This window comes from Primulina huaijiensis, unplaced genomic scaffold (genome assembly GCF_012295235.1).
Source record: "Primulina huaijiensis isolate GDHJ02 unplaced genomic scaffold, ASM1229523v2 scaffold41117, whole genome shotgun sequence".
Classification (NCBI taxonomy): domain Eukaryota; kingdom Viridiplantae; phylum Streptophyta; class Magnoliopsida; order Lamiales; family Gesneriaceae; genus Primulina; species Primulina huaijiensis.
Window position 1 is genome coordinate 56,952 of NW_027359776.1, and position 17,437 is coordinate 74,388.

The following is a 17,437-nucleotide window of genomic DNA, read 5'->3' on the forward strand; positions in this document are numbered from 1 at the left end:
GACACCTTATTGCTTCTTCATAGGTTCTTGGTTCATCTCCACAGATATCCTCAGCTACATTCAGGGCATATGCTATCAAATCAGCATAGCCAAACCTTGCTGGAGGTCTTATCTCTCTCCTTTCTCGGTCCCTTGACAGTACATAATCATCAAGGTTGTTTTCATTTTTGTTAATCTCAATGTTCTGTTCAGTTTGGTCAGCTTGGTTTGTCTGCTCAAAACCTGATGATGATTCCATAGGCTCCACCTTAGGATGAATGTCAGTTCTGTTATCCCTTGACAGTGCAGTGATCTCACTTTGGGAATGATCTTGTAGGAGATCTTTTTCATTGAATGTGATATCCCTACTTATCACGCACTTACCAGAAGCTCCATCCTGCATCCATACTCTATAACCTTTTACTCCATCAGGATAACCCAAGAAAATAACCTTCTTTGCCCTTGGTTTTAACTTTCCTTCATTCACATGTATATATGCAGTGGAGCCAAAGATTTTCAAGTGTTCATAGGTGGCTGGTTTTCCAGACCAGACTTCCATGGGTGTTTTCATATCTAAGGCAGTAGAGGGACACCGGTTGATTAGATAGGCTGCTGTATTAACAGCTTCTCCCCAGAAATTCATTGGTAACTTGGCACTAGACAACATGCATCTCACTCTCTCCAATAGAGTTCTATTCATGCGTTCAGCCAATCCATTCTGTTCAGGCGTATACCTCACTGTAAGTTGTCTAGCAATTCCATGCTTCTTACATAATTCAGTGAATTCCTTTTCCACAAACTCTAATCCATTATCTGTCCTTAGTCTTTTAATTCTCTTGCCTGTCTGATTTTCCACCAGTGCCTTCCATTCAATGAACTTCTGTATTGCCTCATTCTTCTGCTTCAAGGTGTAAAGCCATACTCTCCTTGAGAAGTCATCAATAAATGTGATGAAGTACTTGGCACCTCCATGTGTAAGAGTTTTGGAAGGCCCCCAAACATCAGAATGTATGTAATCTAAGGTAGCTTTTGTCCTATGTACAGCCTTAGAAAACTTAACTCTGGTTTGCTTCCCAAAGACACAATGTTCACAGAAATCCAGGTTACCAAGTTTGTCTTTTCCCAACACTCCTTGCTTTCCTAATTCATGGAGCCCTCGTTCACTCACATGACCCAACCTTAGGTGCCAAAGCTTTATTTTTTTGCTTGTATCCATAGCCGTGAGGGCCATGTTATCCATACAGGTTTTTCCTACAAGCATATACAAGCCATTTGTTATACATCCCCTCATGATGACCAGAGCACCTTTGGTTACTTTGAGAACTCCGTCTTTTGCCTTAAAGCAGTAGCCAAGTTTGTCCAAAGTTCCAAGAGAAATCAGGTTTATTTTAAGACCAGGAATGTATCTGACTTCGGAGAGAATTTTAATGGATCCGTCAGCAACCTTGAGTTTTATGGATCCTATTCCTTCTATCTTACATGACACATTATTTCCCATGAGGACCTGACCACCATCTATTCTGGTAAAATCATAAAACCATTCTTTGTGTGGGCTCATGTGAAAAGAGCACCCGGAGTCCAGAATCCATTCATTTTCAGTTCTGTTGGTGGTAACTAGGAGTACATCTGCACTTTCATATCCATCTTGAACTGCAGCCACATCCCCTGTATCAGTCTCTTTGTCCTTGTATCTCTTGTTCAATTCAGGGCAGTCTCTTTTAAAGTGTTCCTCTTTGTGACAAAAGAAACACTTCTTTTTGAACTTATTCCTCGATCTTGATCGAGTGGTGCTTCTTCGTTTAAATTCCGGCCTCTCACAAACAACCCTTCGGTTTGTCCCTCATTGAAGGCATCAGTCCTTTTATTCATTTCTTTTGACATCAGGGCTGAGTGTACTTCCTCCACCGTAAGAGATTCTCTACCATATATCATGGTGTCTCTTAGATTTTCATAATGATCTGGTAGAGACCGTAACAACAACAAGGCTTGATCTTCATCATCTATCTTTATATCAATATTCTCCAGGTCGAGAATGATCTTGTTAAAATATCTACATGATCTTCTATTGATCTTGAGGAATGCATCTTGAAGGTATACAACTTCTGTTTCAAGAAGAGCCTGTTTGCCAGTGACTTTGTCATATACAACAATTCCAGTTTGGCCCAAATTGCAGCAGCAGTTCGCTCCTTTGAAACTTCACGCAAGACCCGGTCACTGAGACTAAGAATCAGAGCACTGTGAGCTTTGGACAACATGTCTTTCTTCTCGGAATCTTTAAGCGTATGAGGTAATTTTTCTTCTCCAAGAAGTGCGTCTTCAATTCCTTGTTGAACGAGCAGAGCTCTCATCTTCAACAGCCATAACCCGAAATCATTTTTACCTGTGAATTTTTCGATATCAAACCTTGTGGAACCCATTTTTGATCAACCTGGCTCTGATACCAGTTTGTTGCATTCGATCAATAAAGAACCCGATTATTCCCGCAACTTGTCAAGCGATAATGAGAAAATATGAAGAAGAATTTATAGTGGTTCGGACCATAAATCAGTCCTACGTCCACTCGATCAAGGATCAATTCACTAAACACAACTGAGACCAAGAAGTTTACAGTGATTCACTCGTGTTTCTTCCTTATCACTTTTATTGAGATTACATAAAAGAAAGAATAACCAGAAGAGAGAAAAGTACTCTTCAAAACACAGATCGCATTCTTCTCACAGCTTCAGTTGTTTTTCTTATTGAACAACCAGCAACCACCTCAATGATTTCAGTTAAGAAGACGATCTCCTTTCTTCAATGTAATGGGCTACTTTATATTCCAGGCCCCCATTCATACTTGATCCAATAACAAGCGATAAGTCTCCCAACAGAATAAACCAGCCCATCGGGCCTTACTGATGGTAAAGCCTAAACCACACCACAAGAACAATACGGAAATCTTGGACAAATATCTTACAACAGAAGGATACATTCTAAAACTATACAAGAAATTAGAAAAACAAAGGACAAAAAAACTATACAATATATCTTATGCAATTACATTATCTTGGCAGCCCTACAAGTATAGGGATTTTTCTTGGATCAAATCCTCTCTCCAGATCCTTTTGTTTGCAGCAATAAATTCTTCAATTATCTTATTTAAACCATCATGTTTAGAATGTCCATTATCTTCACTATCCCCTTCATATCCACATAGACATGTATCATAATTTGAATATTCATCTGTTTCTGCACCATTTATGCAACCATGATCATAAATAGTTATAGAATTTTGAATATCGCGTCATGTAGAGTGGCGAAGGAGACTATAAGCTCGTTTCCCACCGGATATTTTTCTTGCTGAATTCTCGCGGCTTCATCTTCTGAAACCATATATATTCTTGTAGTCCAAGAGTAGTAACGGAGGGATACGTTCATCGCCCCTTTCGTCGAATACGCTACTTCCGTGGATCGATATGTTTTCATCCACATGACGATCGGATAGTGTTGAGGTTGTAGGAACCATGTTATCAAGATTTAACTTTGGGGATGGATAAAAAAATGGGAGTGATGAGATTTCAGAGATTATGAAACTCGAAAGTTCATCGAGTGGCGAGGATGAATCGGGATGTTCTTTAATGGCAGTAGGATTTGGTTTTGTGAAATTTTGAGGTTGATTTGGGCATAAAAAGTTAATGAAGAAGATGAACAAATTCATGATTTTGAAGTAAAAGATAATGAGAAATGCCACTTTAGCTCCTTTGACTATATTCATCTAGGCTTCCTCCAAAGTGTTGTGAATATGAGACTCCTTTGAGCTTCTTGTAGTCGTTATGATCAAGAAGTTGTCTCTAGCATTATATCGTCATAGCTGACGTCACAAGTACTACGAAATTATACAAACTCTCTCTCTTACGTTTAATTAAGTTTAGCATATCGAGTATTTATTATGAACTCCTTGTTTCTCTAATATTCAATAAATATATACGTACATATTTTTTTTGTATTTAATTTAATTAATTGACGGCCTAAACGAATATTTGAACTTAAACCATGTTCACTGTTTGAACAAAATATTGATTCTCGACTAAATTTCTAATGTTTTCCTCGAGCATCTTTGTGCCTTTGTCAAGTTAAAAATGCCAAGAGCATATATTTTACTTAAAATTAATTCAATCGAAGCTTCCAACACCTCAACGACAAGCAAGGCCCTGGAAGTCTTCCTACCAGTCTTATCTTATTCTATTCCGTTAGTCTCTAAAGCAGCGGTAAAGTATCATAAGAGAGATGCCGAAGATGAAAGGACGGAGAGGGCATCCAAGTCTATTCCATCTAGTCCGTAATCCGTAGCTTGCTTACGCACCAGGGATTTTAGGATTAGCAGGTGACTCTAGAAAGGGTTTAATAAATAGAGGCTGACTTGCTCGCAAAAGGGTACAACGCTGGTAGGCTATACCCGCAGAAAAATGAAAGATTTGAATTTATTTGAAATCTAGTTTTTTTATTGTTAATTTCTCACATATACAAGCTAACACTACAACCAATAGGGTGAAAAACGCCCATGTATAAAGAAATGAACGGTCAAATTTTATTGTGAAACGAGTCACTTCGAACAATATTTTCCGTGAAAAATAATATTTTTATATAAAAATAATATTTTTTATTGAGTTGAGTCGGGTAAAAATTCGTATCACAAAATTGAACTGTGAGACGGTTCCATATGAGTTTTTTTTAAACAAATAACATAAATTATCAAACTATAATATATCATTACCATATCATAATCCTTATCTAATTCTCTTCATATCTTTTACTATTTTATCGATTCATCCATGACATCACAATAAATAATCCTTGCCAAACCTGGAGGAGGGTCAGCACGAGAATTGAGAAGAGCCGAGGGGGAATTTTAAATTTATGGACCATTCGCGGTATTATTTTCTTATGGAAATAAAGGTTGATGTTATTATTCCAATTGAAATTGCTGAATATAACTTCTCGTTTCTACAAAATAAAATTGTTTTATTGAAAAAATTCCCAAGCAACGTGTTTATATAAACTGATTTAATCATGAAATGGCGTCATCATGATGAAATTTTTCTGACAAAAAAACTTTAGAACACACGATAAACAAAAAAACTGAACACCGTGGATTGAAAAGATAATCTTGATATACCAACAAATGTCTAAAGAATTCTATTGACTAACTAGACAATCCTAACCTAATGATCAAATTAGCGTATCAAATCCAAAAATACAATAGAGAAGTTCTCAAGATTTGTGTTGTACACATGAAACAGTAGAGCCATAAACCAAAGGGAATCAGCGGAATAAGACAAAGGTGAATCAAATAGGAAATTTGAATAACTATGCACATAAACCTTACTGATGGTTAATGCTAAAATGTGATTCAGGGACAATAAATCCAGCTCGTTTCACTCATACGAATAACCAACTTCTTCAGTACCGCTGACAGGTGGGCTAAAAGGGGTCATAGTGGTTTGCATTGCGGTAGACACCGTTGGAGGAGTTGTTGGCACTGGAATTGGCATTGTCTTTGGAGTTTGGTTTTCTTTCATAGAAGAGAGGATCTTTTTTGGGGTTTCCACCAGAGTTTTGCAAACATTATGCGTCCTGGAACTCCATACTTTTCAGATTTTGATCCTGAAAATTGAAAGAAGAAATGTTCGATGAAAATGATGAGAGGGGAGAGAGGGGCTTCCTCAGAGGCGACGTTTGTATGTGTTGCATGTTGGTTGCAATGCTGGATTGCTGTTTTACAGGGCCACTGGACATGTTTTTCTTGCCTGTGACAATAATTCATGGCAGATGATTTATAAACAGTTTCAAACTTAAATTGGATGCAAGTGAGCTGTGGTATGAGAGCATAATAATGAGCAAATGGTTAAGATGCAGCTCATATGGTTTGAATTGTACAGCAATCCAAGCCATATTTCTGTCGATATACTACATAAGCAGCCATATAGAATGACAGGAGTAACCATGGCTGCTCAGTATCCTTCCAACTATAAATGTATAAGATATAAAGCGTTACAAACAAAAAAGTTTAATGATGTTTTTACCAGTAGAATGAACCATAAGACCACTGTGGTGATGGCTTCTGGAACCCTGCTGCTTCGCATTGTTATTCTTTGACAAAGAATGAGAACCAACTTTCTCCACAACATATTTTGCAACATGGACCCTCCCAAGAAAAATCTCTTACCAGCCGCACCTCCAGTTGATGTTCTAGAATTCTTGTTCACACTTTTTGATGGACTCTGTTTTGACCCAAAAATCGCTTCTTGCTCTGTTATCAATTGTCCCTGAAGTTTCTTTTGATCCTAATGTAACAAAAATAAGTAGGCAATTTCATATTTTAGCACATGGCATTGATGTCATATGTTAAGCATATACCCTCTGCCTTTGACGCTCTTGTTCTTTCAAGTGCTTTATGTCACAGTACGGTTCAATCATGGACATAAGGCCAACCTAAACAAAATAAATAACAATGAACTATTGACTACAGCATAATACAATGCCAAAACTCGGTTCGTCTTTCCATCATACGAGACACTGGCGCTTACTCCATCATATAAGAACTCAATTACTCTTTCCATCTCCCAGGCTTTTGCATTTGATTTCAGCGTCTCCATCATTCCTTAAGATAGCATGGTTAAAAAAATTACGAAAAAACTACTGAAAATTTTTCAATATTTGAACCATCGAAACATCATTTATAACTTGAGGCTGGCATATAAGCAGCATTGAACATAATTTGTCAGCACCTGTTCTATCATAGAACCTTCAATTAAACACATTTTTCCCTACATTAATTGCTAAGCTTGAAAATAAACCATGTACCTGAAATTTTATTGACAAGTGTAGGAGCTTTTTCAGCACGCTTTAGCACGAGATGTGTACCTCTTCCAGCGTTATATCGATTTTCATCCTATGTATGAAATACAATTGAAATGAAAAAAAATACAAATAATGTAGGTAATGAACCAACACTCAGACATAAAAGATATGTTATAACCGACCCTATTATATTCCTCCAGCCAGCATTCGTCATCACAAGAAGCCAACCTTTTTTAACCTTTTCGAGGATCTCTTTTCTACTGAAAGCTTCCTCTTTGGCCTTAGAAATCTAAACCTCCAGCTGTTCTGAAAGATATGATGTATTGATTGCCTCTGCAAGATGGTAATAATTCGGACAGTTACTTCCTAGTAATATTTTGCGACGGTACCAGGTCACTGTAAACATGGCAGACCTAGGAATCTCGAAGCGAGATGAGGCAGAAATGGGAGCTCAAAATTTGAAAAACGACACGATTTAATTTTTATCAGTTGGGATGGGACCATGGGGAGAGGGAAGACTGCTCCACCACTGTCCAGAACAAGTCCCTATCCAGACAAAAACACGCGTCCATTTCCTATTTAAAAAAAGAGCAGAAGCAGCACCTGACTCTATAGCTTCCACTTAAAGATCTGTTGGGTATTGTGCTTCAACAGCCATGTGCGCTCCTCTACATATTTCCTCTAAAACCTCCCTCTTTTTGGAAAGGACCTCTTTCATTTTACTTAATTTCATTTCTTCTAATCTTGTTACTTCTACCTCAGCCTGAACACAAGAATTATTGCATATGTACTATATAATTGCCATATGCCATTGATGGAGCACTTATTTAAGCAGAAAAAGCGGCAAAATACATTGTAGATGAACTCCAAAGATAGTGTTCTGTTACTTCATCTTCTGAGGCAGCAGTAGTAAGCGTCAAATTTTGGAATCTTTGTTGCTCCTCGAGTGGTGTATCCATAAGATTCCACAGCTCTACCATGGTCATCGCAAGAGTTTGAAACTGAAAAGGAGTTGAAATAAGAAAAAGTAGATAAGATAGTTCACTAGGAAATGGTACACCTTTTGCATGCGCTGCAACTTGGCATCCTTGAGCCTGTGAATTGTAGCAGACAATCTCTCGACCGCATTAACACTTATGCTTTTCATGTCACATGAATCCTCCAAAGTTGGATGAATATCTCGAATTGTTAATTTGTAGTCCATCCCAAGCACCAAGCAAAGAGAGTTGAGAACATTCAATTGGCCAAGCAAATGTTTTAGGCGTTCACTCTGCATATAGAAAAAAATCATGCCCAAATATGGTAGTAACTAAAGAACTATCAAACAAGAAGAAACTTGCATTTATTAACACACACATACCAAGCCTTCAATTTTTGTTTACGCTGCTTGATTAACCAAAAGAAAATCTTTGTTTTTCAAATTAAAACCCAAAATATTTCGTATAATTTTGGAAATAGCATAGTTCTGGCATATCCATAGTATTACCATATTTACTTTTTTTGTAAAATTTATGTCAATATAAACGAAATAAACAGAAGTGAACAAATGCAAGAAACGGACCTTCTCTTTCTGCAACAAACATAACTGATTTTGTAAATCATCTAAGCTTTTCAGTGATAAATCACCCTCATCAATGATCACTTTATTCTCCACGGATCCAGAAAGCTCCTTAGAGATGATATTTATTCGTTTCAATAGGGGTCCAATCATTAAATAAAATAAAAAGGTGTTTTCTCACTATCTCAGTTCGAAAAAATTATAAAGCAGTTATAAATAGAGCTCAATTTTTTCAGTTATTGTATATCAAAATCAAAAGTTTTTCAGCTTTGATAAAAAACGAGTGCATAGAAAAAAATAGTGTATTTTTTCTTGAGTGCGGGAATTCACTTGTGTGAGTTAGAGAAATTATTTTCTCGCTATACTCGGGTTGGAAGTGTGAGAAATATTGAATGTATTGGTATATACACTTGTTGTAATATTTCTTCCAGTTATAAAAGTTGCAGTGCTCCGTGGACGTAGCCTATATTGGGTGAACCACGTAAATCTTTGTGTTTTTGTTGGTTATTTTATTCCACATTTTTGGACACTATTATCATCGGTATCGTTTAGTTGTAATTCCCAACATTCAAAACCTCTGCAAATTGACCCTTCCTCTCGTTTCTTTTCTTTTTAATATCTTCAGTTGAGGCATTATGTCCTGAAGCTTTTTTTATCAAACTCCCAGAACTCTGGTTAAAACAGAAAACTTTGTATCATTTATAATTCAAATATCTTCATACCATGCACCCAGTCAAAGATGGTAGCATTTTATGATTCACACAAAGTTATCTATCACATACTGTGCTAACGTGGTACCGTTTACGATTCCCAGAACTCCTAGAACTCTTTTCCTTACCTTCGATATATGAACTGGTCGCTCTCCCAATGTAGCACAAATGTCTACAACTTGTGCCTCTGAGTCGGCAAGGACAACTGCACCAGAAGTAGTACACACAAAAAAAGCACCATGAGTATATTGGGGTGTCAACGTGCGTACGTACAAATGTGACCCATAATTTTCATGAAGTTTTGAACCAAAAACACCAAAAACACTAAAGTACTAGAAAGATGGCCAAATATTACTACTAAGCAGTAGATCAACTGACTTCTATAGTTGAAATGAATAAGTTTGAATCACATAAAGATCAATCAAGCCACACCATCAACTTAGAAATATATAAATTCAAGTACCAATCCAACCGGTTCACATTTAAAAGGCAAACACGGTAGTGGTAAATTTTCTCCTGTCACTTCGAGTTAAACTTTGTGACATGAAGGTGAGAAATAAATAACAGAATATCCATTCTATTATACCAAACCAATTCATCAAACTCATTCAGAACTACTAGTAGTGCTGGCATGCGCATTATTTTATTAATTAGTTAAAAATATTTTGTCAACCAATTAAAGATTGGGCAACGGTTTTATCGATCTTTTAAGTTTTGTGTGGATTAAGATTCACATAAAATAAATAATAAATTAATTAAAAATAAGAGTTGTTTTTTAACATATCAACGTACCAAAGATAGGTACTATAATAGTAACGAGAGTAAGAAATAACCAAAATCCTCAACCACACCCAACAGAGAATGCTCAGCTGTAGAAATACACTTCCAGACATATGAAACTCAACTGATCTACACAAAATCAAAAGGAAAAAAGAAAAATAGCCCTTATGAAATCGGCCAATCATACGAGATAAAAGAAACAGAGTAGCACCAGAGACCAATCTTCATTCAAATACCAACTTTTAAACAAGACAGGCGATTTCTGGCAATCTCAAAGAATCAAGTAATCGGCGAGAAAAAATTATTTCTTTTTCATTTAAGAATTTTTGAACACCATGCAAATATTTACTCGTGCTCGCAGACAAACTCGTATCAATCGCCTTCAAGTTCAAGCATAGCACCAAGGTAATACATACTCACCCCTTGTTTCAGAAAAGCAATAATGAAACGCGTAAACAACGCAAAGACTCGACCAACCGGGAACTTTTTATACTTACTCAGTTAAAGGGCAAACCAAAAAAAGAAAAAAACACACAATGCCATTTCATGATCATCCTTTTCTTCAGCAGAGATTATTTTATAAACCGAACCTCAACTTCAAGAGTTTTAATTTGATCACTGTCGCTGGAGGATAAAAATGATGCGGTTTTTCTAGTGTGGAACTTTTGTAGAAAGATCGAAACGGTTCAAGAACCATAAATAAAAAGGAAAAGTTGGCGTAACGCATAATTTGATCATACCGGCTGGGCATTGATTAAGAAATTATTCTCTCGGGGTTCCTTTTTTTGAAATTCTAAAAAGATTTTTCTTCCCTATTCGGTCTTCCTTGTTTATTTATTTATTTATTTATTATCTTGTTTTAAATAAAATTCACTCGAATTAGATACTACTAATATGTGTCTGAGAATGAATATACGTGTGGAAAAGTTAAGATGGTATCAAACCAAATATTGATCCATATAAGTTAGATAGGTCATTCAGTTATTTTTTATATGTGAAATTAGAGTTTTTTGTTATGGTAAATACTTATTTTTTTTTTTGAGAAATTAGGCTCCTAATATATTTTCATTTTTTTTAAAAAAAATTAAGAATACAGATGTGATAATGATACTACATACATCACCATCGTGTCGTTACTACATCGTTGTCATATTGAGGAAAAAAACTAAAATTGAAAAAGAAATAACGAACTAAAACTGCTAAAATTTAATAATATAGGTTACCAAAATCACAAAACAAGAAATGCACAACATTATGATTTTCCATTTTTGTTACACGCGTATATATCAAAATGAGTACACTTTAAACTCACTGTTGCATGTTATGGGTTTTGCTTTATTAAGTTTTTCAACTTGAGATTTTTGGTGCATTAACTTTGAATTTTTTTGGCTTTCAATCTTAGTTTATCGGAGTGCTGATGAAAATGCTAACATGATATTGAAAATTAATGACATCATGATGTACCACAACAACAATTAGACTAAAACTACTAAAAACTGAAAGTATACTTAAAAAAATTTGAAACTTAGTAGACCAAAACCTGAAATTAGACAAGTTAAAGGTAGGCATGTAAACGAATAGAGTCGATTAGCGAGCTGTTTTAAACTAGCTCGAAAAATTCATTTTTCTCATAAAAAAATATTAGCTCTAATTACCAGAATGATGACCACAATCAGCACGGGAATCCCGTCAAAAGGATTCGGGAAATAAGCCATACCAACATGAATACCAGAAAGAAGCCATATCGTCTCACGATGAATCGGATTTTAGATAACGAGTGATTATTTATTGAGCGAGCGAGAAATCATTTCATGTAGGGATAAGAGATAATACACAAATCATGATCAAGGAACCAAGCGTGGTATTAAAAAATAATTGCCAGAAATTTATACATATCTAATATATATCGTAAAAACCGAACCAAATAAGACTTATGATTTATAGATTATTTAAATAAATTTATTTAAAACAATTTATATACTGTTATATTTTATAAATTGTTCTGCGAGCTTATAAATTGTATGATTTAAAGTGTGTTTGACTAAATTTAGCTAAAACAATTTATATTGTTTGTGAGAGCTTATAAACTTTGTCAAACATTTCCTCAAACACCTCTCGTTTTTACGATCTCACATGGTAAATCCTTTTCATTATATATAGTCCTGCATGATGATCCCCAAGAAGCAACCTCCGGCCGTGAGCTTCCTTCTTTGTCTTCCATAACAAATATTTCGCCATATGTCATCGCGTGACGGTCATCACTCCAAAAAATCAGATATTCAATCAAAGCTCGAATTATAAACTTCAATTGACAATTAAAAGAAAATTAAAAACCACTAAGCTCGGTTATGATCAGCTCAATTTTTTACCGCTCAAATCGAATACTAATAAACATGTCGTGCAATGAATCAGTTAATAGAAACATAATAAATACAAAATTAATTGTCTACCTCTTTGTTTTTTTAATAATAATTACATTATATATGTAATGTTTATACACTAGCCCACCTCAAGTTGTCTATATATATATATATATATATATATAGACACACACACACATCTATTAGATTGACAAAAAATGAAAGAAATGGACACAATTAATGAATAACATATATACTAAGATATTTTATATATACACACTTAAATCAATTTTATTGCACCTTACACTAGTTCTCTTTTTCGATAATAGTTTTTAAAATTTAATTACGTCAGTTATTTTAGATTAGATTCAAATATGTAGGTTTTGGTTTTACGGATCACATCAACTTTTATAATTATTCACACTCAACTACACTCTTCTTTATCTCAAATTTAATTCATAATATAAATTCTTGTCAAAATTTTAGACAACATGCAGCCAGGGTGCAGCTATGATAATTAAATCTTAAGGCAACTCGATCACAACCAAAATAATTTTTTTGGTTAAGATTATATATTAGAGGAGTACAAGATGCACACAAAACGTAGCTTGACAAACATCTGGAAAGAGCTGCGCAATGCATTCTTTTCTACTGCAATTTAAAGTTAAAAATTCATTTCGAACATGGAGGCCTAAATCTAACTCCTGGAAAGTGTCTCGCAACATATTCTCGAGCAAGCAAATGTAGATCGTCACCCTCGTCGATGAAGTCGTCTTGATCGTGGAAACTAACTATTTCCATCGACATTTCTTCGTGCTGAGACATATTGAACCGTGACGTTTGAACAAGTTCCGACGAGGATTGAAAGTTGGAGGGCGAAAGACTAGGAAGTGGAAGAGGAACCAGCAATGACGAACGTTGTAGGGTTGATATACGAGCTTGGATGTATGCCAACTCTGCCTGTAAATTTACCACCTGCATTATATATACAAAATAATTAGTGACAACTTATCATTAATATCTAGCTTCCAAAAATTTCTGAAACTATGTCTACATAGACAAAGTAGAATGTACCTGCTGTTGAAGAGAGAAGATATGACCAACACAGCCATAAACAGGGTCCTTAACCCTAGCCAGCGCCTCATAACAAAGCGTGATCACCGCATCAAACCGGCGGTGCGGCGGGACTCTGAGCAGCAATTTCGAGGCGTTGCTAGCACCAAACACCCTGTGAACCGCAGCAAAGTGGGCGGTGCCTTGGTCTGAGTCAAAATACGGTGCAAAAATGCAACCCTTCAAGCATTTCCTCCTCAGAAACTTGCAAGCACCGCAAGGCCCACCGCCAGCACCACCTCCAGTGCTTTGATCACCGCCGCCGCCGCCGCCGCCACAAATGTTCATTTGTCTTTTGTGTTGTGATAACATATGATTTGTTTGTCTCAAATTACTTTATGGGGTGCTAAAACACATTTCACAGAGTACAAAAGAGAGGGTTTCATGTATATATGCATCTCTCATTTGAATATATTTCAATTTTAGGACGGGGAAGTTGATAACTTTTGCGAATATATAAAATAATGGAGGTCGCTTGATTTGGCGGTGGGTCAATTGACAGAGACAGACTTGAGAGGGTTAGCAGGCGAGCTGCGTAAATAGTTCAAATCCAAGCCAAAATTCATTTTATAATAAAATATAATGTACACTCTTCATAATTTATTATTTAGAATTATATTTTATTGTTTACCCATTTATTGTATTTGTCTTTAGTGATCTGATTTTATGATCTCAATAAGTATTTATGAAACACAAAAATTTTTGTAAACGATTTTACGAATCAATTTTGTTTGAAAAATATTTTATTTGAATCACTTGTAAAAATATTATTTTTATATCAAAAAAATAATATTTTTATTATAAATATTGATAGGATTGAATCGCCTCACGAATAAAGATTTGTGAAATCATCTCATAAAAAACATACTCTTTGTGAAAATACCGGGTTCATTTAGATAATTAATAATTTCCATATACTTTATTCATAACTTTAATATATAATCTATTTAAAAAATTTAAAAATTCACATGTTATCTTTACAAATCAAATGTTTAATATAAATTACATTATCTTTATCTAAATAATAATTAAAAAATGTAACAAAATTTTATGAATCAACTCGATCTATTAATTATCATGATTTATATACGTATAAGTCATTATTTTACACACACATCTTGTGCTCGTGTGCGTTGTTCGCTAGTAAAAATAAAAAGTAAGTCACATGTAATAGGTCTCACGGAGACGGATAGATCCACGTTATACATATAATAAAAGGTCATATATTTAACATAAAAAAATAAAACTTTTTTCAGAAATCGATCTCGAATTCATCTGGTGAAATTTATTAGCGAAACAATCTAAATTGTAAAATATATATATAAAAAAAACTTAAAGCCCAAAGGTGGCGGCACATTACGTAAAATACAGTATCATTCATTATTACGTTCTTTTAACACACAATCCACGAGGATATATTAGATATTTATATATTAATGACTTACTTAATTAGGTTTTTCAAACAGAATTAAGGTTTAAACTTATTGAGATATATGAATATCACATGCTATTATTTCTTAAAATACAAATAGGAATTTTGTAATTAAATTGCAACTTTGATAATAATAATAATAATAATAATAATAATAATAATAATAATAATAATCTAAAAATAATCGAGTTTTGATTGAATAGTGTAAGTGTTGCGTGAAGCACACACATAGATACAATCAGAGTCAATTCTTTCATTCAACCGACGAAGCGTGGGAGTCACACGTGGGACAAACATCCCATCTTTTCAGCAAAAATCTTTAGCTCTCTCTTTTCCTTTTGTCACTTCCATCAGTCCCATAGTGAGAAAAGGAGGATCAGTCTTTTCCCAACCTTAGGTAAACTAGTTTTAGGCTTCTATTCATTTTTTTGCCCCTTTTGGGTAATTAATTTTTATCCTTTTTATATTATATTCAAAAAAAAAAATTTTTTTTAAAAACTAGCCTGATTTTTCTTTTAACAAAAGACAAAATTGAAAAAAAAGTTGAATTTTGCACCTCATCGACATATTTTCTCAACTTTTAGCATGCATTAATTAATAATCACCAACGGGATACGATCGAATAATAAGAGATATATTATATATTTATTACAACTAGACTAGAATTAAATTTAAGAAGTGGCAAATTAGTTTATATTTTTATTTTAAAACATGTTAAACAAAATACAAAAAATCTTCTGAAATAATCCCACAAATCAATTTTATAAAATGAGTATCCAACTCGACTAGATTCATAAAAATAATATTGGCAAAAACTTGTGTGAGACGGTCTCACAGGTCGTATTTGTGAGACGGATCTCTTATTTGGGTCATCCATGAAAAAGTATTACTTTTTATGCTAAGAGTATTACTTTTTATTGTGAATATGGGTAGGGTTGACGCGTCTCACAGATTAAAATCCGTGAGACGGTCTCACATGAGATCCCACTCAAATATATTATATTTTGTGTTAAAAATATTATTTTAAACATAAATCTGGTAAATATTTACAAAATTATTATAAAATCACATATAATAAGCCATTTTAATTTTCAATCAACGACTCGATCACGTTTTTTTTTTCCATCCAACCATCCGATTTGATTGAAGGCAACAACCTTGTCATACACAAAATCAATTGCTCTGATACTTTGAATTAATTGATTGACAACATCAACATATTTCATTTAAAAAAAAAACATATTTAAACAGGCGCGTGACAGTGTTACATTATCATCCTAATTTCGAGTCGGGTGCTGATTTATTAAACAAGACATTTTTTCAAATGAAACTTTATAAATAAAATTATTAGTTGCTATCCGAGTATTTTTTTCTTTTTATTTTTTTTAGTTTTTCTTTTTTGAAAAAACAGTCAAGTTTAAAATGTCTTTTTACTACAAACACTGAGCTTTTTGAGACGATATAATAAATTAATTTTTTGAGACAAATATTCTATTTGAGTTACACGTAAAATAGTATTATTTTATCTTAAAAATATTACTTTTTATTATAAATATGAACATAATTGAACCGTCTCACGAATAAAGATATATTAAACCGATACAAGTACGAGTTATTTTCCCGAGGTTAATAGAATGTGATTAGCCAATGATGCTAATTCTTTTTGTCCAATTACCATATTCATGATTTTTTGGTTCCTTGGATTATTTAAGACTTCAAAATCAGTTTGAACCATTGGATCTGACACGGATTCAATTGGAACTACCTTTTTTTTATGCAAGAAATTTGCATCAATCTTTCAAAATATAATTCTGCTAATAATTGTGGATATAGTTAATTGAATCAACCTACATTTTTTGTATTTAAGTGTGTTGCGATGAAATTGGTCAATGGAGAAATTAATGCTGAGGAGTGGGTTAGGCATCCATAGCCCAGCTGCTCTTCCTGCACACAAATCGATGTTTGAAAAACAAATCCACACACACGTGGGCTGTCCACTCAGGCCCACTTTGATTTAACGGATCCAGTCAAGTTTCCTTTCATCCCACAAAATATCCAATCAATTTTTTTTTTCCTTGAAGAAAACTAATATATAATTTTGAATTTATATATATATATGAAATTTTGTATTTTTGATTTTTATGTTTCTGTCTTTATGATTTTGGTAATCTATGTTAACAAATTTCAAGGTTAATTTTGTATATTCTAATTTTTGGCAATTTTAATAACTTTTCTTTGTGAGTGTTGATATGACACTATATATGTAAGCATCTTATTGATATCACATCAGTGTCATGTAAAAAAAATTTGTAAAAAAAAATTACAAAGGACTAATAATGAAATTTGGCAATAGAGAAACTAAAATTACAAAAGACAAGTGTACATCATCATATATAAATACACACACATATATATTTAAAGCCGTTGCACAAATTTCTCCACTAGCCGGATATCAATGGAGAGTGGTCAGTACTCAGTTTCCAGTCTATTTCTGCAAGTCTCTTAGGCTTTGGATACTTTGACCAACTAGCACATCTTACTCATAACTTACATTATTGTAAATTTAATAAAATAAAATATAGATATGTTGTTTCAACTAAAAAATTTGATAAATATATGAAAATTTTGTGTGAAACCGACGTGCAATATATTACGAAAGTTCAAC

At 34.0% G+C, this 17,437-nt stretch overlaps 1 protein-coding gene and 1 pseudogene across 1 annotated transcript; both read right to left on the reverse strand.

Moving 5' to 3' along the window:
- Nucleotides 1-5,171: 5,171 nt before the first annotated feature.
- On the reverse strand, nt 5,172-8,530 carry LOC140969360 (65-kDa microtubule-associated protein 3-like; annotated as a pseudogene).
- A 4,291-nt stretch (nt 8,531-12,821) lies between these two features.
- Nucleotides 12,822-13,706, reverse strand: LOC140969354 (LOB domain-containing protein 19-like). Its single transcript, XM_073430674.1, has 2 exons — nt 13,302-13,706; nt 12,822-13,202 (listed from the first exon to the last, which is right to left on the reverse strand). The coding sequence occupies exons 1-2, from the start codon at nt 13,650-13,652 to the stop codon at nt 12,900-12,902; spliced, it is 654 nt and encodes a 217-aa protein (XP_073286775.1). The 5' UTR covers nt 13,653-13,706; the 3' UTR covers nt 12,822-12,899.
- Nucleotides 13,707-17,437: the final 3,731 nt, after the last annotated feature.